This window comes from Stegostoma tigrinum, chromosome 21 (genome assembly GCF_030684315.1).
Source record: "Stegostoma tigrinum isolate sSteTig4 chromosome 21, sSteTig4.hap1, whole genome shotgun sequence".
NCBI lineage: Eukaryota > Metazoa > Chordata > Chondrichthyes > Orectolobiformes > Stegostomatidae > Stegostoma > Stegostoma tigrinum.
Window position 1 is genome coordinate 25,017,033 of NC_081374.1, and position 26,046 is coordinate 25,043,078.

The 26,046-nt window shown below is 39.2% G+C and overlaps 1 protein-coding gene across 2 annotated transcripts in view; it reads left to right on the forward strand.

Moving 5' to 3' along the window:
- The first annotated feature begins 331 nt into the window (after positions 1 to 331).
- Positions 332 to 26,046, forward strand: part of LOC125462853 (TBC1 domain family member 22B) — a 276,012-nt gene continuing 250,297 nt past the window's right edge. The window contains exons 1-2 of one of the 2 annotated variants that reach the window (XM_048553288.2): positions 332 to 436; positions 14,348 to 14,404. Coding sequence is in view for 1 of the 2 variants with exons in the window: in XM_048553287.2 (XP_048409244.1) it covers positions 523 to 578; positions 14,348 to 14,404 (113 nt within the window). In the remaining variant the exon portion in view is untranslated. Of the gene's footprint in view, positions 579 to 14,347; positions 14,405 to 26,046 lie in introns of both variants that reach the window. The other variant, XM_048553287.2, reaches the window with a different exon arrangement.

Here is a 26,046-nt window from a genome sequence, read left to right on the forward strand (position 1 = left end):
TATTTAAAAAAGCAGGTTAATTTGTCTGTGCTGGCAGCATGGAACAAGACTCTTTCTCTCCCTCTACAGAGTCATTCTGCAGATTAGGAGGAAAAGCAAATAAAGTGATGATCTGTCAACACTGATAGCCGAGTAATCTAATCTCTCCATCTTGTATTTAAATGTAATTCAGTATTGTTGTGCGACTGAACTACTGGGATCAACGCTCTCCCTGTGGACACCTGCCTAGATCTGACTGTCAATCAACCCGCGACGTCGCCAAGGAGACGGGTCACCTGTAAACATCAAGGCCCCTGATTGGCAGCGCGGCGCACTGTTCCGCCCCGGCCAATGAGAGGGCAGCGTCGGCTCCGGACGCCAACATGGCGGCAGTGGTATTGAGAAATTGACTGAAATTTTAACCTTTCTGACTGGGGCGTGCCTGTTCCTATGAACGGTATTTGGCTTTCTTTTTAAGAGAAAAAAAACACCCGAAAATTCCGTCAGCGCTCCTGTACTGTCAGGGGAAGGGAAGGGGAGGTGATGGCGAGCGACAGTAGGAGGCAGTTCTGGAAGCGGAACACCAAGGTTCCCGGAAGGTTCGTGCAAGCGCTCACTGACTCCGGGACAACCGCAACTCGCTGCTATTTTCTTTCCCTGCTGGCCTCCTTTATTCTTTCCCCATTTGAGATTGCTGGGGTTGTCATTTCCCCCTATCTTTCTGATTTCAGTTTTTTAAAACAACCCTTCTGTATCGACCTTTAGAAAAGCGAGCATCTGCTTGAAGCTCTCACACGGAAATGTTTTGTCAGCTTTACTCAGCCACACAAACACGTTGTAGCTGGATTTGTCTCCTTTGCTGTTCCACATTTCTTGCTAATGCCCCCTTCTATTGAAAACAATTGCTGGACAGATTGATGTAATCGAAATCTTGGTGAAAGTATTCCTGTCATAGGCAGTCGTTATGTGACTTGAGCACCTTTGCTTATTCTTAACCATGTTGTTGGTTTTCATCTTGTTAGGTTGAAATTGGGTTGTATTCACATCAGTGTGTAACTTTTGAAATGGGTGATTCGATGTTTGACATTTATAGAATAATAAATAACTTATGAACCTCTTCCCAGGAAAAGAGCATCATTCTTGGTAAAAAAAAACCCAAAAATAAATAAACGTAGGCCACCTCCATCTTAGCCAGATGGTCTGATGGTATTTTCCTGCTTGCTCACCATCCCTTGTTAGATTCCTATTTTTTTAATGAAATGGCTAAATTCTTAGTAAAAGTATACAAGGGTTTTGCACCAAAGTAGCACATTTTACAGATAATGTCATTCTGACTCTTCATGAACTTTCTTTTCCCTCTTTAATGCTCTTAGTAGAATGTTTTTGTGTATTCCTCATTATTTTATAAGTAACCATGTTGATTGTAATATGTTCCATTATTATCTGTCATGCACGTGTAGAATAAGCATGAATTTCAGCTGGGCGCTCTGGTTTGCTCTCATCATCCAGAGATGTGCGGGTTAGGTCGATGAGCCAAGCTAAATTGCCTGTAGTGCCCAGAGGTGTGTAAATTAGGTGGATTGGCCATGGGACATGAAGGGCTACAGGGAAGGAGTAGAGGATGGGTCTGGGTGGGATGCAGTTCGGAGGGGTGGTGTGCAATTGTTGGGCCAAGTGATCTTTTGCCACACTAAAGATTCTATGATCCTGTGATGTTGTATCACTGTCTCCTTTGACTTTTGTGCTCCTTCTCCAACGAGTTTTAATAGATATTGAAAGATGGTCCATGAAAACTTTTCTTTAATTACTTCCTACGCTGTTCTCTGGAACATTTATAGCTGTTGCTAATGTATTATACATCTAAATGCCATTTTAAAAAAAATGCGTTCTTCAGGTTAGATTGCAAAATCTGACATGGCATGCAATCTGCACCAGAAGGGAATTTGTGATCTTGGAAAATCTATTGAAATGTTCAACACCAGAAGCCTGGTAGGGTACTTTCAAGCAACTGAAATCTTCTTCAGTCATCTGATCTGTCAATTTCAATTAATTTGAATAAGTGAAACAGAAGGAAAGTCAACTCAACAAACTTAAATGAAATTCTTTCATTTTTGTTTATTTTTGTCATTGATTGTATTAGTTCTATAAATTGTTTTCAATAAATATGTTTCAATTATAAGTTGTATGTATACGAAGAAGACAAACCCCAGATCATGTGAAACTTCCCTGAGTTCCGATGCTCCAGCTGTAAATGAATAATGTTTACTGTTGGAACTTTCAGTTTCATTTTTGCTACAAAGTATCATGATAAGAAAGTTGTCCAGAAGAATTTTTTTTGATACTACCACATTAAGTAGATGATTATTGTCAATAATTTGGGTGACTCTTGAGACATCTAGCAAATTAATTAGCAATATGATTTTTGTGATTTCGAAGCATTTCTGCACCCAGCTCAAATTGGAAACGTTTTGGCACGAAGGCAGCTATTTTTCAGGTTGGCAAGGAATTTTAGATAGTCAGAAGCTGTAACTAAGCTGTGCTGGTTTTGTTGTGGTAAGATGAAAATTGTAGAACTGTTTTCTTTTAGTAATATGACACTAGCAATATGCGAAATGCCTCGACTTGTTCCTTGACTGTTTTTTGTTCATTTACACATAATTGTCGATTTTCTTTTTTTTCTTTGAATGGACAAAATTAGAAGTTCAGTTCAGCTTTGGAGGTTGCTTCTGTCTTTCACTGTAACAGTATTTAAATCCTTATTATGGGGAATACTGAAATCTTGCCTCTTTGCATGGATTTTTGGCCAATCTAATTAGCACTTTGCACTATTGATGCTGAACTGTGGACTGCCATGTAGTTGCTTTGAAGTGAAGAGGTATTTACATAGTAGAGCTCTCATTTGACTTAATGTGGTCCACTTAACATATATTGTGGAAATAAATAATTGGATTTCTTTTGTTGCTATTAAACGTCTTTGTGTCTAACCTTCATAAAATGACACAGATATCTGCAAAATAGTGGGTGTTCAACTTCAGGCTCCTTTTAGAAAATGTATTTGTGCGTATCCACATTATGTGCAGTCTAACATTTTCTCCCGTACATGTTGAGTTTGATTGAAGCTTATAATAGTACATGTACTGCGGTGTAAGCTACTTAATCCTGGGAAAGTTTGAGGTTCAGTCATTCAGGTTAACTCTTAATCTTACTGCTATAATTATGGGCTTGAGAATAGGTTACTTGGCTTGCATGCCACTGTAGGTGATTAGGAGCTGTAAGTAAATGGAGAAAATATAAGTCACTATCTGATGCTGTTCTGTAGAATGGGTGCAGATGAGTTCAGTACAAATAAACAGCACTCTTGGATATGCCTTTACCTGTCTTTTTGGTGACAAGCTGTCATTAAATTTCAGTTATCTGTTGAGATTGAATATACTAGGGAAATGATTTGCTTGTAAAATGCATTGTTTCCTCTATCATTTGAAGAATGTTTATTTCCAAGTTTCCATTTGTTTAAAGGGTAGTTAAGTGTTTGCCTGTAACAATGACTGTTTATTCTTAAAGCTAGGGCTTTGCTAACTTGTTTTTCCTTTCTCATATTTAGAATTTAAACAGCTTATTAATGTTTTGTACTTTTTCTTAGATTTGTTTGAACTGAACATAGTGAGAGCTATATGTGATAAGCAAATAGTGAGTTGTCCCTGTTGGCAGGAGGAATAGAAAAGCAGAATATTATTTGAACGAGGAGAACCTGTAGAATGTTGCAGTACAGATGGACCTAGCTTTCTTTGTACATGAATCTCAATCTCAGTGTGGAGGTATGTCAAGTTAAAGTTGGAATGTTGGCCGTTTTTGCAAGTTTGGCATATAAATGAGGGGAAATCTGAAGTGTGGGGGCATTAGTGAAACCACGCCTGGAGTACTAGGAATTTTTGTGTCCTTTTATAGAAGGGTTAACATTGCATTAGAGACAGTTCAGGGAAAAAAAAACTAGTCTGGTTCTGGGATGAAGGTGTTATCTTATGAGGAAAAGTTGTGCATTTGATTAGCTTTGATCTATACTAATTGGAGTTACGAAGAATGAGGTGATTGTTATTCCAAACATTAAATTCTGAAGAGAGCTTGACAGGATAGACACTGAGATGATGTCTCATCTTGCAACGAATCCTAGAACTAGTGGGTGTAGTTTCAAAATAAAGGGTCACTCCCATGTGAAATGGAGTTGATTTTAAAAAAAACTTATTCGGTCAGGTGATTGGTTGTTTATCTGTGGAAACCCCACTGCACTTCCACTCCAGCAAAGCATAGATTGGGCTATTCCAACTTTAATAAAGTCTCTTTGGCTCGTGTAAAAGTTCGTTCACATTGATCTTCCCATTTCCAGTTCATGTTTTGGCGTCATGAAATGTACAATGGCTTCAGAATAGTTTCAGGCTTTGGGGACAAACCTGCCATGTTAATTTAGCAAGCCTGAAACCTATTGTAGTTGGCTTACAATCTTAGCCTTAGTTATGGCTTTTAATTTTGAGTGAGACTTGTATAATCCCTTAGTATCAGTGACATGGCTTAAATATTCAATCTAAGATTGTTAAAAATCGCATTTATCTTTACTCACTATTAGGTCATAATCTTCAAGACTGCAGAGTAGTGTCAGAATTGTGGAGATATTCTTTATTTCCAATTCTAGGTAGCATTGGACTTCTTGTAATCCACTGAAAAATTGATCCAAGGCACATTAGAATAACGTAGGTGCAGATGTGATTCCAAATGGAATCATCAAGTTTCACTGACTCAGGATCTACATTCATCTGGAAATAGGCTTGTTCAGGGTCAATTTTACTGAAAACCTGACTTCCAGCTAGTCTAGGAAAAATGTCATTGATTAAAGGCAAGGATACTACTCAGCACACAGTATAGTTTTTGAAATTTCACCTATTTTTCTAACCAGTATGTCCAGAGATGTTGTTATACATCCCTGGAGGAGGTGGGTCTTGAACCTGGGCCTCCTAGCCTGGAAGTAGGGACACTGCCACTGCTCCACTAGAAGGCCTACAATTGATTAATAATGACCTTAAAATCATTGCAGATGTGTACTGATCCATCTTTCTTCATTGCTGGCATGTGTGCACGGCCCAATAACTAACATTCATGGCTTCAAGGACTCCGGCCTCGACCAGCCTGTCTAATCCTGGCTTGGTCTTTGGCCTGATTACATAGGGCATTGATCTAACCTTGCCATATTTTCCTTGATTTGACATTTTTTTTTGCATGCATCTGAGATCCCCATTTAAAAACAATGGTATATTCCTTTAGAGTTATTGGTAGATCAGTCTCATCATCCGACAGGCAATTTGTTGAAGCTCTGTTGTGTGATTTTTGACTAACCACGTTCTTCCCAATAAATTTGGAAAATTTCCTCTGCTAATGTATGAGGACAAATCTTCACACTAAATGCATAGCTGAACACTCACATTGATACAACCTTATGGACTTCAGTAAGGCATTTAATACGGTTCCCCACGGTCTCATGGAGAAAGTGAAGTTGCATGGGGTCCAGGGTGTACCAGCTAGGTGGATAGAGAACTGATTGGGCACTAGGAGACAGAAAGTTGTAGTGGAGGGGAGTTTCTCAAAATGGAGAACTGTGATCAGTAGTGTTCCACAGGGATCCGTGTTGGAACCACTGTTGTTTGTGATATACGTAAATGATCTGGAGGAAAGTATAGATAGTCTGGTTGGCAAGTTTGCAGGTGACAATAGGATTGGTGGAGTAGCAGATAGTGAAGGGGACTGTTGGAGAATGCTGCAGAATATAGATAGATAGATTGGAGAGTTGGGTGGAGAAATAGTAGATGAAGTTCAATCCAGGCAAATGTGAAGTGATGCACTTTGGAAGATCCAATTCAAGAGCGAACTATATGGTAAATGGAAAAGCCCTGGGGAAAATTGATGCACAGAGAGATCTGAGTGTTCAGGTCCATTATACCCTAAAGTTGGCAATGCAGGTGGTTAGGGTGGTCAAGAAGGCATACGGCATGCTTTCATTCATCGGGTGGGGTATTGAATAAAAGAGTTGCCAGGTCATGTTACAGTTGTATGAGACTTTGGTTCGACCACATTTGGAATACTGCGTACAGTTCTGTCGCCTCATTGCGAAAAGGATGTGGATGCTTTGCAGAGGAGGTTCATCAGGATGTTGCCTGGTGTGGAGGGTTCCAGCTATGAAGAGAGGTTGAGTAGATTAGGATTATTTACATGAGAAAGTCGGAGGGTGAGGGGGACTTGATTGAGGTCTACAAAACCACAAGAGGTATAGACAAGGTGGATAGCAAGAACCTTTTTTCCAGAGTTGGGGACTCTATTACTAGGATCATGATTTCAAGGTGAGAGGGGAAAAGTTCACGGAAGATACGTGTGGAAAATTCCTTAGGCAGAGGGTTGTGGGTGCTTGGAATGCTTTGCCGGTAGAAGTGGGCACGATAGCATTATTTAAGATGTATCTAGACAGATACATGAATGGGCAGGGAGCAGAGGGATACAGAGCCTTGGAAAATAGGTGGCAGGTTTAAATAGAAGATCTGGATCAGTGCAGGCTTGGAGGGCTGAGGGGCCTGTGCTGTGCTGTAATTTTCTTTGTTCTTTGTTCATAAAGGTACCTTTTTGGGTGTGTGTTTGTTCTTAGTACAATTTTTGAAGGTTGCAAGGCAACGTGACTCAGCTTGGGTGTCCACCTCCATTCTTACCAGTCTGCCATTCAGTAAAGCAGTGATCCAGTATTGGCTTGTGTCAACAACAATAACCAATATGTTTACAGCTGCTCTTTGGACTAGGACTAGGTTTCTCTTGTGTTAGTGAGTTTTGAGAAGATTTGTAGATATGAGAAGATCCCACTTTGATTGGGACAACACATCCATCCTAGGACAAGCCAAACAGAGACATGCATGAGAATTCCTAGAAGCATGGCATTCCAACTGGAATTCCATCAACAAACACATTGACTTGGAGCCAATCCTCCATCCCCTGAGAAAAAGAACAGGAAATTACATCGCCAACCCAAGGAAACCTAACCAGATAAATAGAAAGCGGGACATAACACCAGCGCTTCGTTGGAGGCTCACTGATGATGTTGCCTAGAATGGTGACGAAACGTCTGAAAACTAACCTTCCAGCTCAGCGAGCAAACTCACATCAGTTTCTCTTGTGTCTTTGTATCATCAGCAAACTTGAAAATGTTATATTTGATTCCTTCATCCAAATCATTGAAACATATTTTCATTGTTTGATCCCATGTGATACCTGAAAAGTCATTACCTTTTGGCGGAGATCAGTCTGAATTTTACTGACTAGCAGGGCTGAATAGAAGGGCCCAGAGGCCTATCTCATGCTTCAGTTTCTATTATAATCACTACACCAACTCAGCAATTTAATTTGCTCATAGTGTATGTCAATAAAATCTGAGAGATGCTAATATCGGTGTTAGGAATGTTCATAATCCATATTACTGACTGAAATAGACCAATTGATACACAGGTGAAAGAGCCTAAATCCGCACTTGGCCTGCATGTGTATGTGCTCACTTTTTTCATGGACAATTTTGTAGTTAATACTGCAATCTCAATGACAGCAAGTCCTGGAATAAACAATTAAATTGTAACATTGTAGCATTTGCCATCAATTTCTTTAGTGCTGTTTCCTAACTGTCCTCTTGTTTGATAAACCTCATTTCCCTATAAACATTTAAATGATTATCCCAGCAGAAGTCAGAAGGAGGAGTTGTTAGTAGGAATTGTTTTAACCATCCTAAGTGATGTGTTAGCCATGTGGATCTTATGATTGTAGAGTTCCTGGCTGTTGCTTATGGGGTGGGTCATATGTCAAATGAAATAAGTTGAGCTTGTTGCCTCCTAGTTTGTAAGACTTCACCATTGACCCAATTAAGTTTTACGCTTCACTACTTGGTTCTGCACAGAACAGGTTTAGAATAACTGTAATAACAAGGTGTAGAGCTGGATGAACACAACAGGCCAAGCAGCGTCACAGGAGCAGGAAAGCTTGATATTTTGGGCCTAGACCCTTCTCTTCACCTTGTTATCTCAGATTCTCTAGCATCAGCAGTTCCTACTATCTTAGAATATCTGTTTTTTTTAATTAAGAAACAGGATTTTCACTGTTTCTAGAAATACATTATAGTGACATGGGAAATGAAGTGTGAATTGAAGATTTTCAATTAGTTAAGAAAAAATGTTTTAAATCAAATTCTCACTTTTATTGTAGCTACTAATTGAAGTGCTTAATTGTTGATGTTCCTGAGACTTATTGTTTTGGGCCAATAAAAATGTTCCTTCAATAACTGAAGCCCAGAGAGAGAAGTTTAAAAGAGGTAATGTTCAGTTCAGCAAAGGAAGAGGGGGAAAAAAACTCAATTTAAACTCATTGGGGTGATCCTGAGTTTTTTTTAAATTCATTCGGATGTGTGGCTTTGGTTGAGCCAGCAACTATTGACCATCCCTAATTGCCCTTGCAAAGTTAGTGGTGAGCTGATTTCTTAAACGGTTGCAGTCCAATTTGTGTAGATGCAGTTTAAATGCTGTTATGGGGGATGTTCCGTGGTTTTAACCCAGTTACACTGAAAGAAGATCAATATATTTCCAAGTCAAGATAATGAGTGGCTTGGGGAGGAACTTGTGGTTGTTGATTTGGATGGTGCTTTGACGGAGACAGTGAATTTCTACACTGCATCTTGCAGATAGTCTATACTGCTGTACTGGGTATGAGTGATGGAAGGAGTGAATGCTTGTGAGTGCGGTTCAAACGAGGCTGACTGCATTGTCCTGAATGGTGCCATCCTGCTGGAGTGTTTTTGAAACTGCACTTGTTTCGACAGATGGGGGTATTCCATTCTTGACTTATGTTTTGGAGATGGCTTTGGGAATTATAGGAAGTAAGTTGGTAGCTGGAGGGTTTCTGGCCTCCAACTGTTTTTGCTTTGTATGTCAGGCTAGTTTGGCTTCTGGCAATGGTGTTATGACCAGATTCTGGGTAAAGTTCCCTAATCTTTTTATGGTTTTATATGGGGCACCGCAAACTGTTCAACTCCCAGATAACAAAGATGAAGTGGCTCCCTATCTTTATTCACCCACTGATCAGTCACTTGCAACAAATTGAATTTAAACGGATCCCTTTTTTAGGTATGTTTGTTTGGGTTTGGAAGTAAACTGTTTTAAACACAACTGATTTAACCAGACTGAGTTAAAAAAGAGTGAGCTTATTAATACAACATCAATACAAATTAGAACTAAGAGGTCAGTGGAAAAAAAATTAAAGCTTGATCGTTGGAATACATCATTTTAAAAAAAAGAACAAAATTGGCTTAGCTCTAACACTATTGGTGAATTTAACAGAATGATAGATTAATTAGCTATGAAACTCTTAACTGTTCTGGTATAGTAACATCTCAAACATATCCTTGACAAAATGCAGTTTCAGAAAACAGATTGTCTCACATGCAACTCCAGCAGTCAAGGACAAAAAACATCAAGAGAACTTGGTATCAGGGAGAGATGTACAGTAGCAACAGACCCAACAACAACTGCGACTGAAGAATTAAGAAACTAAAAATCCTGGATCTGTGAGCGCTTGACTAAACTCATTCAGGTTGCTTCTATTGTTTGAACTTTTCGAAAAGAAAACTCAAGTTCTTTGAAATGTTTATCCATTTTAAAACAAAACTTGTAAAGTCGACTTATTAATGGCATAGTATCATAACAGTTTCGGCCATAATCTACTGGGTTTGTTTGGTGATGAAATCACAGTCCAATTTGTTTAAACTTTTCTGACACCTTTAGGTATAACTTCTCATCAATCCCACGCAGAATTCACAGTTGCGTTTATTTGGTCTCTATAGCAGTCCCTCTTTTGTTTTTGCAAAGGAAAACCTCACCTGTTGGATATGAGGGCTAAAAGCACCAATAGTATTTTGGGGTTCTGTCTTGTTACAATGTTGGAAGCCCTAGGATGTTAATAGAGGGTGATTCAGCTTTGGTCATGCCATTAAATATTAATTCATGGTGATGTGTGGACTGTTGGTTTTGAAAATGGCTGTTTCCTGACACTTGTGTGAATGTTACTTGCCACTGATAAACTCAAGCCCTAGGATGTTGTTCAGATTTTTCTGCATTTTTGATACAAAGTGCCTCAGTATCTCAGGGGTCACCAGTGGTGCTGAGCATCCCTACATCTAAGCTTTATAAAGGAGGGAATGTCATTAATGATGTAGCTCAGGATGGTTGTTCCTAGAACATTGCCCAGTGGAATTGCTGCTGTGACATTGTTGATGAGATCGTTGACCTCCAAAGCCATTTTCCTTTTGTGTTGTTATGATTCCAACTAGCTAGTGATACTTGGCTGTATCCAGTTAAGGATATCCTGAATCATTGACTTTTGTAGCAATTGCAGTTACCTTTGTGCACAGGTATTTCTTTCCAGTTTGCATTATCACTGGGCACTTCATCCTTTGAGAGACTGAGAAAGTAGGTACCAAAAGCAAAACTTGTCCATTTTTAGTTACAGATTCATTTCACTAGCAGTTACTTGAAATATCATTCACTCATATCTTTCCATTGAATACAATCTTGATTGTAGCCAGTTTATTTTTACTTCCAAAACATGAATTTCCCATCAAGGTGTAAATTAAACAGGATGTAAAAGTTTCTTCACATTTTGATCAGCGAAAGAGCTGAACTTATTTCTTTCTTCTTTTTATTGATGGTTTCATGAAGCATGGCTACAACAGTAGTTGAGTGCTTATTGCTTATTGTGCACATTTCAATTGTTTTCGTAAAAAAAGTATGTCAGTGTTTCAGGTATTAAAATTAGATGATGGAAGTTGAAAATTGATGATCTATAATTTATCACTGTCATGACCCTTTGGTTCTTTTATCACAGCGAATATCGCGCTTTTAGGAATGGGCACTTTCCTGGTTCAGTTAAATGATATCACAGTAGTCAAAGTTACCATTTGACTAGTGTCCACTTTATTATGTGGTAATGTTACATCATTTATTATCTGCTTCTTGTCCCCGATTTGGAACACTGTTAACAGCATGGGGAATGTGACGGTTGATAACAATAATTCTTAGTGGTTGCGTTTGCATTAGCACTGACCAATAATAGTTGACTAAGCAGTGAACTATTTGCCGGACTTGTTTGTGGTAGATTTAAGTGTATTTATCTTTATGGTTGCAGTGTAAATTGGGAAATCGGAGATTGAGATATTTGTGTTTTGCTAATCAAGGAAGAAATATTGTCCAATGTAAAAAATAGTTGACATTTATTTGGTGTAAGAAATCTGAATTACTTGTTTAAGTATTTGATATTGCATTTCGTGTTACAGCTTCAATGGGTCATAAAATTAGTGTCAGTGCAAGTGAATATTATGAATATTATTAACACAACTAGTGAAATACAACACCCAAAAATGTTTTAACACTTAAAATATTAATTTCTCAGTAAAAGCTGTACTCAAATAATGTAACTGGCTGGCTAATTGAATTTGTGACATTGCCTGCCATTTTTTTGACCCACAATTTTTTTTTAAAAATGAACTCTGATTAACATTTAAAAGTGGTCTGATTTGAGCAGGTGTGCTGCTTCATCTTAGGTCTGCTTTGCACTTCTCTCGTAAGATTGAGAGAGAACTTTGGATGCCTGCTATCCATTAAACAACCTCTTGCTCTGTCATTGAATTCTGGAGGCTCCTGTTTTTTCTCATCCACTTCGCTTGCGTTGAAGATTAGTACTAAAGCCAAAAAGTGGAAAACATGGATTCAATGAGTTCGGGATCTGCGGTGTGCTTTTTTCAGAATCCTAAGTTTCCTTGCAATCACATCTCAGACTTGGAGACTATTTTGTGACATCCTACACTGTTTTCTGTTCATGGTCCAATGTTCAGTGAGCTTCTGAACTGTTGCACATTGTCATGCTGTGGTAATTGAAAGAAATCACTGTTATTGGTAGAGTTTGTGTATCTAATAATGTATTGGCTGCAGAGGATTACAGGAGGTATTTGAACTTTTGGGGACAATTAATTTTTGCTGATGTGTTTGGAAGTCATATTTAGTCATTCAGTGTGTTTATTGATTTTTCATGAAATTGCATGAGATTGTAATTTAAATCATGAAATTGAAAACTTAATTGTGTTGAGTAGGTAAGTAAAATTGTGTTCTCATTTCACAAAAGGCACTATCAGCTCAACTAATCTCACTATGAGTGGTGTTCTTGTGGACGTCTCCAGCCAGGCCAGCTTTTACTGCTTCCTTCTTCATGAGAAGGTGATGGTGTGCTGCCATTTTAAGTCGCTGCAGTCCACGTGCTATAATAGACCCACAATGCCATTAGAAAGCGTTTCCAAGATTTTGACCCATTGACATTGCAGGAATATGATGGGTAAGTTGTTGGAGGGGTTTCTGAGAAATAGAATTTATGTGCATTTGGAGACGCAAGGACTGATTTAGGGATAGTGAGCAATACTTTGTGCATGGGAAATTGTGCCTCACAAACCTGATTGGGTTTTTATTTTTGAGGATATAACCAAAAAGGGCAAAGCAATAAACATTGTTGACATGGACTTTAGTTAAAAACTTTGAAGTACTGCAAGGTAGTCTAATTAGTAAAGTTAGATCACATGGCAATCAGGGAGGGCTTACGAATTGGATACAAAATTGGCCTGATGGTAGGACAAAGAGGGTGGTGATGAAGAGTTTTTTTTGGACTGGAGACCTGTCATCAGCGGTGTTCCACTGGAATTGTGGAGGTACACTTTTGTTAGTCATTTGTATAAATATTTGGACGAAAATTTATGAGCATAGTTTGTAAGTTTGTGAATAACACTAAAATTGCTAGTTCAGTCATCTGTGAAGAAGGCTATGTAAGATTACAAAAGGATCTCAAACAATTGGGCCAGTGCGCTGAGGAGTGGCAGATGGAGTTTAATTTGGATAAATGTGAGATGTTGCATTTTGATAAAACAAACAAAGGCAGTACTTAACTAGTAAATGGTACAACCCTAGATAGTGTTGTTGAGCAGAGAGACCTAGCGGTTCCGGTACATTGTTTGTTGAAAGTTGCATCACAGGTAGACAAGGCGGGTAAAGTGTTTAGCACTTGCCTTCATTGCCCAGACTGTTAAGCATAGGAGATAGTAGGAACTGCAGATGCTGGAGAATCTGAGATGACGAGGTGTAGAGCTGAGTGAACACAGGCCAAGCAGCATCAGAGGAGCAGGAAGGCTGATGTTTCAGGCCTAGACCCTCTTTCAGAAGCTCGGCACCTTGTTATCATTGAATATAAGAGTTGGGCTGTCACATTGAAGTTGTACAGGACATTGACGCCGCTTTTGGAGTACATTATACAGTTCTGGTTGCCCTGCTATAGGAAGGACGTGATTAAATTGGAGAGGATTTAGAAAAGGTTTATCAGAATGTTGCTGGGACTGGAGGGCTTGAGCTATAAAAATAGGCTGAGGCTTTTTTAAAAACTGGAATGCAAGAGGTTGAGCAGTGAACTTCTAGCAGTTTATAAAATCATGAGGGGTATGGATAAGGTGAATGGCAAAGGTCTTTTTCCTAGAGTGGGGAAATTCAAAACCAGGGGGCATATTTGTAAGGTGAGAGGAGAAAGATTTAAAAGGAACCTGAGGGACAACGTTTCACTCAGCGTTGTTTGTATGTGGAATGAACTGCCAGAGGAAGTAGTAGATTCAGGTATAGTCACAACATTTAAAAGAAAATTGGATAGGTATGTGAATAGGAAAAATTTCGAGGGATACAGGCCAAATGCAGGTATTTGGGACTAGGTTAGTTCAGGAAACTTGGTCGGTGTGGATGAGTTGGACTAAAGGGTCTGTTTCCATGCAGTGTGATTTGAAGGAGAGCTTGCAGATAGTGGTGTTCCTGTGTGCCTGCTGCCTTTGTCATTCTAAATGTAAGTGCTTGTTGGTTTGGAAGGTCCTATCAAAGGAATTTGGTAAATTTCTGCACTGCATCTTGTAAATGGTGCACAGCTGCTTATGAGCATCATGGGTGGAGGGAGTGGGTGCATGTGGATGTGATGCCAGTCAAGCAGGCTGCTTTGGCTTTGATGGTATCAGGCTGCTTATGTATTGCTGGAGCTCATCTAGGCAAGTGGGCAATATTCCATCACAGTCCTGACTTGTGCCTTGTAGATCGTGGACAAGCTTTGAGGAGTCAGGAGATAAGAATCAGTAAATATTGTACACACAATTCAATTTTACCCTCCAATTTGTGACAATGTGTAAATTATTCTTTAATTCATTTCTTCCACTTATATGGCATATCTTTCTCTTTCTTTTTAGTATACAACAAGTTTATGGAGCACAACATCCGCCGTTTGATCCCCGTCTGCACAAAAAGTAGGTTTGCATTTGATATTTTGTTCTCATCTGGTTTCATAAAGCTGTTTTTGGTTTGAATGGCCTTCATCTTATTAATATGACCAGAACTTTGTGAAGCGAAGTAAGAATTGATTTATTGTAATTGTGTATCAGTCCTATGTAGATATAATTGTGGATGAGTGGAACAAGGATGATCTAATTGATATGTTCTAGGCTCAAACCAGGGTTAGAAGCTGAACTGTAATGAATTGGTATTCCTTATTGTGAAATCTACTTTGAGAAGGCAGACCAAATATTATTGATTAACAATTTAAAAACGAAGTAATTAAGCACCAGAACTTCTGCAATATAAGATGAATGCATTTCATATCATGATGATGCCTATTACTAATTTTTATTATTTCGATGTAATATGTATTATAAAAATCTTATGGGCCAGATTTTCTCATCTTGGTTGGTGTGTTATCAAGTGAGATTTGTGATACATGCCACCGCAGCTTGGATCTCTCTCAATCTTCTGCTTTTCACTGCATTAGTTATGCATTTGGACAGTACAGTGCTCTTCTCGTAGAATTGCTTTGCAGGAGAGGTGAAAGTGCTCCCTCAATGGACACTCTTCTCTCCGCTGGTGTTTTGCTTTAACCCCAGCTGCATCTACTGCAGACTCTGAATTGACCCTTATGCTGTGTTATTCAACAGTTATAACTGATAACGTAGCCTGGAAAGGAAAAGTGGTGCCTTGCTTCACCAACAGGAGCTAGCATGTGTTGGTGGATGGGGGTGGTGGTGAAGAGGACTTGCTAAGGGGAGCCATGCCAGAGGCGCAGATGGTCCAAGTCATTGCTGTGCTGCAGGTAAAAAGGAGCACACTGCAGTGCAGGAAGGATGACACTGGACTTCTAAGTTTTGCAGGGATAAATGCCATCATCTTGGGGATAACCACATCACTGGTCTCATACAGTGACAGGTTTGCCCTCTTGACTGGATGCCCACTTCATGACAAGTTTTCTGAAAACACCCTGCCCTGGAGCTGTCCATCCCCTCTTAAGAGATCCTCCCCTTATTTTTAAGAAAAAGGCCCTTTCACTTAAATCGTTCCCTGAGGATCCTGGTCCAATGAATCCCATTCCCAGACTTGAGTTAGCTATTTGCTTTCTCCAGAACTCCATGGACTTCCTCCTGGCCATTATGGGGTGAACCTCTAGGACTGACTTGGCTGGTTGTCGTTTGAGGTCTGAGCCAAATGTTGTTAGGAAAGTCTCCGCAGCACCCTGGCTGATACACATGTAATCCTTGAACTGGTTGCACTTGATTGCACAGACACTGATCCTTATACCTGTGGAACTAAGTGCCTCATTTACTTTTGTCAGTACTCTCGACCGGAATCTGTGGAGTGACTGTGGCAGCATTGCCTGGGTGGCTGTCATCCACAAAAAAACCCAATGAAGGCTCTTACCCCTTTGACTTTAAGGCATTTGGTTGAAGCACATTGTGTTTTTGCTGGGCAGCTGTTGGCACATGCTGTAGGTATGACATTGACTTAGTATGGCTCTGTACAGTGACCGGAAGACTTCCCTGACTGTTCAGTGCTCAAGCTGCTGCCTCCTCCTCTGTGCTAAAAAGCAATGCAAGCCACAGAAATGGAAGCCTCTAACTTAGCAGTGAAGAGCCATTGCCTAAGTAAGCAATGAAAGCGACAGACGCTGGCAGCCTTCAAGCATTGCAAACTGACTGTTAAGAAACGAAGCTAAGAGCCATAAGATGGATGCTTGAGATGCTCATGTGGTCCTGTTTACAAAGTGACCTGGCAGTAGCAGGGAAATTGTCACAATTCCTGAGTTCTAAAATTATGTTGAAGGTCTGGATTGAGAGTTGGAACAGAGCAGATGTGATGGTTCATTGAGGCTGGCATTCTGCTGCTGTTGATTTGTGTGGAGGAGGTTAGTGTCTATGGAGCATGCAGGGACATCATGGTACAGACAGTTGGATGAGGGATGGGGTGAGCTACTGGCAAAGTGCAACTATCAGTTACTTGCTGTGATTTAGACTTAGGAATTTGCAGTGTTTGGTTTCTCAAAGGAGAAGAGAATTGGAAATGGCATAGAGTGAGGCACATTGGGCAAATAATGCAGTGAAAATAAAGTGGTCACTACTCAACAGCAAGATTCTGAAGTTTGCTGTTTAAAACTCCAGTGAAAATTGGGAGTTTATCAATGTTGAGATTCTATTTTGTTTCTACTTCTTGCATTTCTCCCAGCTTGTCACCTTCACCTGTGCCACTTAAAACAGTGAACAATTTTGTATTAATAGTTTGGAAAATAAATGGTCCTTTTAAGCTATTTTGGAAATTTAAAATTATATTAGGTATCTGTTTGGAGAATATATATTGGGTTAGAAGTTGGTGCTAGAAATGTGTATTAGGTAGCCAATGTAAATGGTAGAATTTAATTACTAAATCTGTCTGATTGTTGAGTATCTATTAGTAGCTGTGGTGAGTGCTAGTGCTTGAGTGCATTACAGAAATGACAACTGTCATGAAAGAAATATCACCCTGCTTTTCCTCACTTGCCCCTGAACCAAATTGCTAAGGTGGCAAAAATGTGGTGTTCCATCTTGGCTTTGGTGTTTATAGCTAAAATACATGAAAGACCACCTGTATTGATTTTTTTTTAATATGATGAGTGTTTTTTTTTCTCCGCATGGTCTAAATCTTTCAACTTGCGTTTTGCAGAATTTTTCTCAATGTACTGTGAGCAATTGTCAACTTTAAAATGGCAGGTGACCAATGTACATGCTTTGATATTTTATGTTTGTTATTTCATTTAGGCATAACCTTTTATTTCAATATGTAATTTTATCTAAAAATCATAAATACTAAACATACTTTATCTTTTGGCTGTATTTTCCAAACCTACAGGTGGTAAGGTGGGGATTGGGGGCAAGGTGGTCAAATCGGAAACATTTGTTAACATATTCTCACCCAGTACAGATCTTTCCTAGAACAGTCTGGGAAGTGGGGTTTGCTGTCCGTTCCATAAATGCAAGCAACTAATTTACCTCTAGCTGGGAGCTTAGGGTTCCAGCCACTCCTCTGTTTTGCTGATCCATAGAATCCCTACAGTGTGGAAACATGCCCTTCGACCCAACAAGTCCACACTGCCCTCAGAAATCCCACTCAGATCCATTTCCCTATAACGCACCTAATCTACACGTTGCTGAAAGCTATGGGCAATTTAGCATGGCCAATCCGTCTATCCTGCACATCTTTAAACAATGGGAGGAAACCCCTGCAGACACGGGGTGAATGTGCAATTTCCACACAGACGGGGACCCGAGGGTTGAATTGAATCTGCTAACCACTGAGCCATCTTGCCACCCTGCCACCCCATATGGTTGAGTGATTCCTCAGCCAGTTAGTGGCCTCCTTGCAGCAGGCCAGGAAGCATCAGATCCAGATGTCCCAGGCTGTTAAAAGCTGCGTTCACGATAAATAGCAAACCAGTGCTTAATCTCCCCCACTCCACCCCCTAGCTGGAAAGTATAGTTAAGTTCACAGTCAGATTGGTAGGGCAGGTTCAGGGGGCTGAATGGCACTTCTGTTCCATTTATTTTATGTTCTTAAAATCTAGCCCATAATGTTAAAAGCTGTTATTTTGACATTTGGTGTTGAAGCTTTGTCAGTTTACAAGCTTAAATCATGGCATGTGTAAGTGCGAAAGCTTACCTAGTTTTGGGCTAAAATTAAATTCAGTGGTGAACTTCAGAATGCTAATTAACCAGAAAGTACATTAATTGACCAAATTCATTGGGGACAATTTGGAGGAAAAATAATATAAAGAATATTCTACAGAAGCTAGAAAGATTGAAGTTTTTGGGCTTGCAGCTTGATAAAGGAGGGATTAGGATAATTATTGTACTTGACCTTTTTGATTTTCTGTAGGAAATATCTTCATCATTTTTATTAGTCTACTGGAGTGTCAGTGATTTTTAAATAAGTAATTTGGAATTGGCTAGCATAATAATGTCTCACCTGGCTTCAGATTCAGCCTGATCTGAATGAATGAAGAGGTTCCCTTTTGAAAGAAATTGGAGTTTTTAAATAGATACATCTCCACAATATAATCTGCCCCGAATTAACCATTCATTGGCCCTCAATTGGCAACGTAATTTAACAAGGGCATAAGGAAGTTGTATCCGGATGCGAGAAAGTCGCACATGGAAAGGTACTTTGCTGAAGTTGGCCATTAAGCCCATTGATGATGGGCTTATCGAAAATTACTCTTTTGTTACAGCAATGCCACTACATGAAATAAAACAAATCACGTTGGAAAAGGTGGCAGGAGGAATATCTTGGGTGATTTCCAGGAATAGAGTTGGATTTAATGATTTGATTGGTGACAGTTTTGTCGTGGCTCACATGAACTTTAACCTCCCAGCTTGCCTCGACCCCTTGCAATTTGCCAACAGGCGAAGGCCCACAGCAGACACTCATCCTCGGATCATCAAAAACATTCAAAAAATTCTTTGTTTGAACTTGCCATGATGTCTGTCAGAACATCTCAGACCACAACAACTGGCTGTGTGATAAAGTTTTCTTATGTTGCTTTTGCATCATTTGCCAATTATTTTAAATGCATGCCTTCTTTTACTCAATCATTTCATGAGTGCCAGCTGTTACTCCCTTTTATATGCTGTTCAGAGCCCTCATGATTTTGAAGACTTCTGTCAAATCTTTGCTTAACCTCCTTTTCTCTGAGGGAAAACTTCCTTGATCTCTCCACTCTATCTTCACAATGGAATTTCCTTAACCTTAGGATCTTTCCCTTGAATCTGATATGCGCACTCTTCAATGTCTTCAAATCCTGACTAAATTGTGACACACAAAACATAATTAAATACTTCAGTTGCTTGGCCTGCTGTGTTCATCCAGTTCTATGCTATATTATCTCAGATTCTCCAGCATCTGCAGTTCCTACTATCTCTGAAACCCCATAATCTCGTCTTTGTTCTTTTATTTTATGATCCTCTTAATAAAACCTAGAGATCTGTATTCTTTATTAACTGGTTCTTAATTCTTCCTGCCACCTTCAATGTCCAAAACACACATGCACCTTACGTTCCTTTTTATCCTGCATTCCCTTTATCTTGCTGATTTTAACTCCTATTGAGTTCTTTGTGGCTTATAGGATCAGATATAGCCTGAGAATTTAGGTATGCTGTGTGTGGTTAAACTCGATCTAAGTTGAACTCCAGTCACTAGTATAGTCAGAATTATCAAGCCAAAGTCCAGGTTTTTCTTAGACACGGGCAATATCATATGCAAAATGCTTAAGGGACATGAGTGTACCCAAGGAAACAATTGTACCAGGCTCAAGTTTGTAAGAAGGAATTAAAAGAAAATTGTTAGGTTCTGTGTTGTGCCACTTCTGAAGGTAAAGAGATGCTGTTCATTGGGTACTATAGGTTTGACAGATGTAAAAGCAGGGCATGAGACGAGTAACCTAATGTGCGTATGATTCTATAGAGCAGCAAAGATGCAGATAAAAGGTGAATGGACTTCCAAATAGTGTTATGTCAGGTGATGAGAACTGGAGGATGATCAGATATCCTGATCACTAATATCTCATGATGGAGAAGATAGACAGGTCGCTGAAGACTAAAGAATGAATGAAAGCCAGCAAAATGTAGTAAAGTAATGTTGAGAGGAGGTGTATTTATAATCTGTTGACTATGCATGATTTTCAAACTTAGATGCTAATAAATTATATGAAAACAAACTTTGTCAGAAACTAATCTGAAGAGTCAGGAAAGCAATATAAGTATCTTGGCCTGAATAACCAATGGATATTTATTCAAACCTGACCAATTCAAAGGATTTCTAGGTGCCCCACCAAGTTCAGCTGTGACAAAATCAGAATGTTGGGTGTAAAATGTGAGAAATAGAAAACTTAAGATTAAAGGCTTTTTATACATCTCCATCTTTTTGTCTTGCAATCATTATGACAGTTGCAACAGTAATACATTTCAAAGGTAGGAGCAATTTATCCTACTTTGCCACAATTGCTTGTCTACCCATCAACACTCTTCTGACGCAGTATAATAACGAAAATATAGATGACTTGCAGGAGATCCAAATACTAACCAGCATGCAGCTCATGTGCAAGAAGTTAATCATATACAACTGCAGTTCTGCCAGAGCTTTCCACATCCCATGACCAAATAAATAAAACCTGTTTAATTTTTAGTTTTGGTGAATTAGCCCAATCTTTTATAGAACATTACAGCACAGTACAGGCCCTTCGGCCCTCGATGTTGTGCCGACCTGTCATACCGATCTCAACCCCATCTAACCTACACTATTCCATGTACATCCAGGAGAGAAATTTGAAAATGAAAATCAATAAATAGTTAATGAATTTTCTATTTGCTGAACTCAAACTCTGTTAGATCCAAAGTTATACCGTAGTATTATTCTATACCTGACTCTCGCATACTTTGTAAAAATTTAGTTAGTTACACATTAAAATAGTTTCTATTTTAGTTTACACCAGTTTAGTACTCTTCCCTCCCAATGCTGATATCCACAGAAATGATAACTTACCTCGACAGCTCCTGGCAACTTACCTCGACAGCTCCTGGCAACTGTTTTAAATGTATACGTAGACTGATGTAACAATAACCTGCATCACAATCAATATTTTTATTGAAGGTATTATTTATTTTGGCAGTGTGTACAGATCCTAAAAATGTGTATTTCGCTGGAAAAAAAAGTTTTGGCTGAATGGAAAACACTGCATCTGTGGTTAGGAATTACTTTGCAGGGTAGGCTTGGGTGACCAAAATCATATTGAACAGTCGGAACAAGGTTGCAGTGAAGTCATGCTTGCAAGCACTGCATGTTAATGTTGCTGTGAATTGTCAAGGTTTTGAAGTCTGAGTAGTTGGGAATCAGTTGGAGATGCAGTTATTCAATTAGGCATCAAGTTAATATATAATGCTGTTGACGGTTTTGCAGATTGGTCAAGTTAAGCTATAGTTTAGATCTAGCAATTAAGCTTCAGTATTTTTAGTTATCTTACGTGGATGAGTCTGGCAATGTTATACTTATTGCTGTAACTGCTGCTGTTGTGATGCTAGTGCTTTTATGCTGCTGCTGGGGTGGATTTTCCAGGTTGTTAATTCTGTGAAAAAACAAAATACATGTCTCGATCTGAATTGTATGTTACTTGGCAGGAATGGTGTTCCCATAACATGCGCGTCTTGTCCTTTTTTTGGAGGTGTAGGTCATGATCTGTTGATGGGGGATAAAAATCACCAGGGATAGTGCTGTTCTTCTTGGAGATCCTGTATACTTGAGCATTATATGGCTGTTAGGAAATTTGTCACAGGTTAAGCATGTGAGAAACAGTCCCTGCTCACAAGCTCAGCCTGAGACAAAGCCTTGGAAACAAGACAATTTTATTCTGTTCGATCTTGCAAGAAAGGGTGTCTGCTAGACAGGCAAACACTACAAACAATGTTAAACATTCTTATACAGTTTACAAGTTGCAGAATCACGCCTCCCTGCTCCCATTGGTCTTCTCTTATCCTATCATTCCCCGTCCTATCGGACCGCCCTTGTTTATTGTTCCCTTTTCTGCCGGCCGAAGGCCCCATTCCCTTGTTTACCGCAATCCTTATTTGGCTATCCTAAAGAGCGCTAGACATGCTGTACGTGCGAATCGTCAGGTTTGCAGAAATAAGCCTCAGCTACAACACCCTTAGCTCTATCATGTCCTTGTCTGCAGAAACAATGTTTCTGGTCATGCTAACTGCCATCTTTGCAGAACCTAGTCTCTGATTAATGATAAACTTCTGCTATAAAATCTTGTGACTATAATGATTTTCTTTTGCAAGACCCCACCATTCATCCTTACCTGCAGAAACAACATGTTTAATCTCTCACAATCATCCTTTGCAAGGTTAATGACAAGACAACTTTACGACTGTGCTGCAAGATTAACTGGAGTTGTGTGTAGCTAAATTAGTGATATCAAGATTCATTCACTACATTACTGACTTATTTCTATCCCTTTATTGTACTATTGATTTTTATTCTATTCTTTATATGTTATTTTTCGATCCTTTGACCAGATATTCATTTTTCGACACTTGCCTGTGCTATGGTCAGTTGAACAGATGACAGTCATAAACACTTAAAGCCAAATCTGAGATTAATATACGTAGAGGTAAAAATTAAATTCCTGATCCACAAAGCTGGTAGTCTCTTTAATTGAGAATGCTTTAGTAGCCCTTTGATTCTAATGTTGTTGAAGAACCAGATCATTTACAACTGTAACGCACTGTCATGTCTAAATTGACCAATCTTTTTTTGTCTTCTTTCAGTCTTGAATTCCATTTTGACTGTTCTCTATTGGAATCTATGTATGCTTAATTCCTCTGATACTTAATCAAGTTAAAGCATGTGGCAGCTGTGCTGTAAAACCAAGAAAGTACAAAATTCAGTCCCCAGTTTGTACTGAGTTAATTGATTCTGTTTCAAATAATGGTAAGGATTTTGCAGTGCTCCTGTATAAGGTAGGGGAATGTTGGTTAAAGTTTGTTTTTATGATGGCTATGTAGTGATACATGCATGTGTATTGATGTTGAATGAAGACATGGGTAAATGTTTTAGTTATGATGTTTCTCTGGTTAAATAGTCTGTCAACACTCTGCCTCAGTTTTTGCGTGAATATTGGCTGATTAGGGAAGTTACCAGAGAAATATACAGCAACTATGAATCTGTTTGACCTGGAAAGGGTTTTTCACATTAAGCACAGTAAGAGACAAGAAAAAGGTCTAATCTACTCAAATGTCACTAAACATTTCTGTTTAACTTGTGCTAAACAGTATAATATAATACCATTACTGTTGATATTCTTGATTAAACAGAGTAATGCAGGGTGGATGCGGGGTAGGATGAAAGACCGAGAGAGAAACTCAAATCAAAAGAAATACTGAATGTGGCCTGAATTTAAACTTTGTAGTTTTTACTGCTCGAGCATGCTGTTTTATTAGATGTCATTATCAGTCATGCATGAGATGTATATAAAGTTGGTAATGGACATTAAGGAATAGTAGGAACTGCTGCTGCTGATGAGAGTCTGAGATAACAAGGTGTAAAGCTGGAGGAACACAGCAGGCCAAGCAGCATCAGAGGAGCAGGACGAAGAGTCCGGACCCGAAACGTCAGCTTTCCTGCTCCTCTGCTGTTTTTGGCTTGCAGTGTTCATTCAGCTCTACACCTTGTTATCTCAATCTACTTTAAGGTATGTTATTGTGATGTCCTTTTTTTAAAAAAAAATCATTTGTAGATTGTGGGTATTGCTGGCTGACCAGTATTTTTATTGCCTGTCCGAACTTGCCCTTGAGAAGATGATGGTGAGCAGCCTTCTTGAACTGCTGCAATTCATCTGCTGTGGGTTGACCCACAATGCCTTTAGGGAGGTAATTCCAGGTTAATGATTCAGTGATAGTGAAGGAATGGCAATTAATTACAAGTCAGGGTCACAAGTGCGTTGAAGGGGATTTTGAATGTGGTGCTCTCGTGCCTCTGCCCTTTCCTTCTAGATGGAAGTGGTTGTGGGTTTAGAAGGTGCTGTTAGAGGATCTTTTAGTGAGTTGCGGGCTTGCATTTTCATACTTGAACCATATTTAATACACTTTTATGTGTCTTTGGAAACAAAAGTCATCTTCCGTGTAGAAATGATTTTCTTTTCTTTTAAATTATGACATTTATAGGTATGTCGAGCAAGCTGAGCCATTGTATTTGCAAACAGTAGGTGACATTAAAAGGGCTGCTGTCCACCCCACCACAAGACGTCATCCTCTGGAAAAGATGAAAAAAAAAAGTCTAGTCTGACTATATGATTTATCAGTATTCTGGGGAGACCACTGTGGAGGATCTGCCTTTTTAAGAGGTATTCTGTCTTCCAGCCAGAAACCAATACAATTTTCATTTGACAGAGTTCAATGAATTAGAATTCATTGGACCAAGTAGACAACCTGTTTCTTGGGGGGTGCGGGGGGTCTGGTGTTTTCTGGGAAGAGAGCTGCTTTTTTTTTATTTGCTCATAAGAGGTTGCTGGCTAGGATAACATTTATTTCCCATCCCTAATTGTCCTTGAAGTTGCTGATGGCCTGTTGCCTTGAACTTCAGGTGTAGAAATATCCACTGTGCTTTTAGGAAGGGAGTTCTAGGAATGACCTGGAAAAACTGAAAAAGCAGCAATATGCTTTTAAATCAGGGTGGCCTCTGGCTTGGCAGGGAACAAACAGGTGTTGCTGTTGTCATGTATTTACTGCTGTTGTCCTGCTTGGTGGTGGTCACGGGTTTGGAAATTGCTGTTGAAAGAATGTGTTACTATCATGCAACTTGTAGGTAGTACACATGATTGACACTGCGAGTCAATGGTGAACGGGGTGTTATTCAAACGTGTTGCTTTGTCCCAGATGGTGATGAGCTTTTGGAGCATTGTTGGGGTCGCACTCATGTGGGCACATAGTCGGTAGCGAGCCTAAACATACCTTTGGAATTTAAAATTGTGAAGGCTGGCTCACCATAAACCATACAATTTCAGAAAGCTGTCAGCAATAACAGTCTGTTCGTTTCATCATCCATAAGCCTTGATCAAATAATTCCGAACCTATACTTTTCTGAACTGTAGTGTCTCCTTTTTTTTAAAAAAAAATCTGGTTTGATGACTAGGGTAGTATCTAAGGCTCTTGCATAGATATTTAGGTAATATGGTAGGACACCATACCCTGACTGAAGCCTGACCTGAGCCTTGAGTGCAAGTTCAAAATATGAGCGAAGATTTTGTTTCGGTAGTGAATACAAAACTGTCTTTGTCAACCATCATTACACCTCTTATGTGGAAGTACAGAAGTTACAGATGGTATACTTCCCTTGAGGTTATGCTTCAGTTAAAATACCCAAGATTTCAATCAAAGGAAATCTATTGACTTGGCGAAAGCTTCACTTTTGGACTTCGTCAAGCATTTCACAATAAGACTATATGACTCCTTATTAAATATAGTGAAACAGGAGTTTTGTGCTGCTAAACACTTGTATTGACCCTGAAAAGTTAATTTTTTTTTAGAAAATCAAATTTCTGTATTTTTAAAGGCAAGTCTGCAGAATGAAAATTCAAAAGCATGTATATCTGTTTTGATTTAGACCGGTCTTAATTCAATCATTTGTTTTGCTATCAGAAAATGGGATAAAAAATGATATTACGTTTTCATTTCGTGATTTTGCTCTGTGAATAGAATACCTCAATGGGCTTGCCTACTTGCTGACTTCATTGCTGCATGCCAGGACATCCTTTTGACTAGACATAATTGAAACTCTCATTGGTAAAGGGGAAAAGCCTTAGTGATTTTTAGGTTTTTGTGAGCAGCTTTATCTGAGGCCAGAAGCATATATCCTTACTTCACTCATGGCCCAAAATTCCAGAATAGTCTGTTTTGTTTCTGTTTGGAATTTCATTTATCATATAAATGAATTCTAACTTCCCATTTGCCAGTTTGTCACTTAATAGAACTGTTCATGCATCCTTTGGAACTCCGTGTCTTAGAGTATCAATATTTCTCTTTTTCTCCTCCACCTACTTGAATTT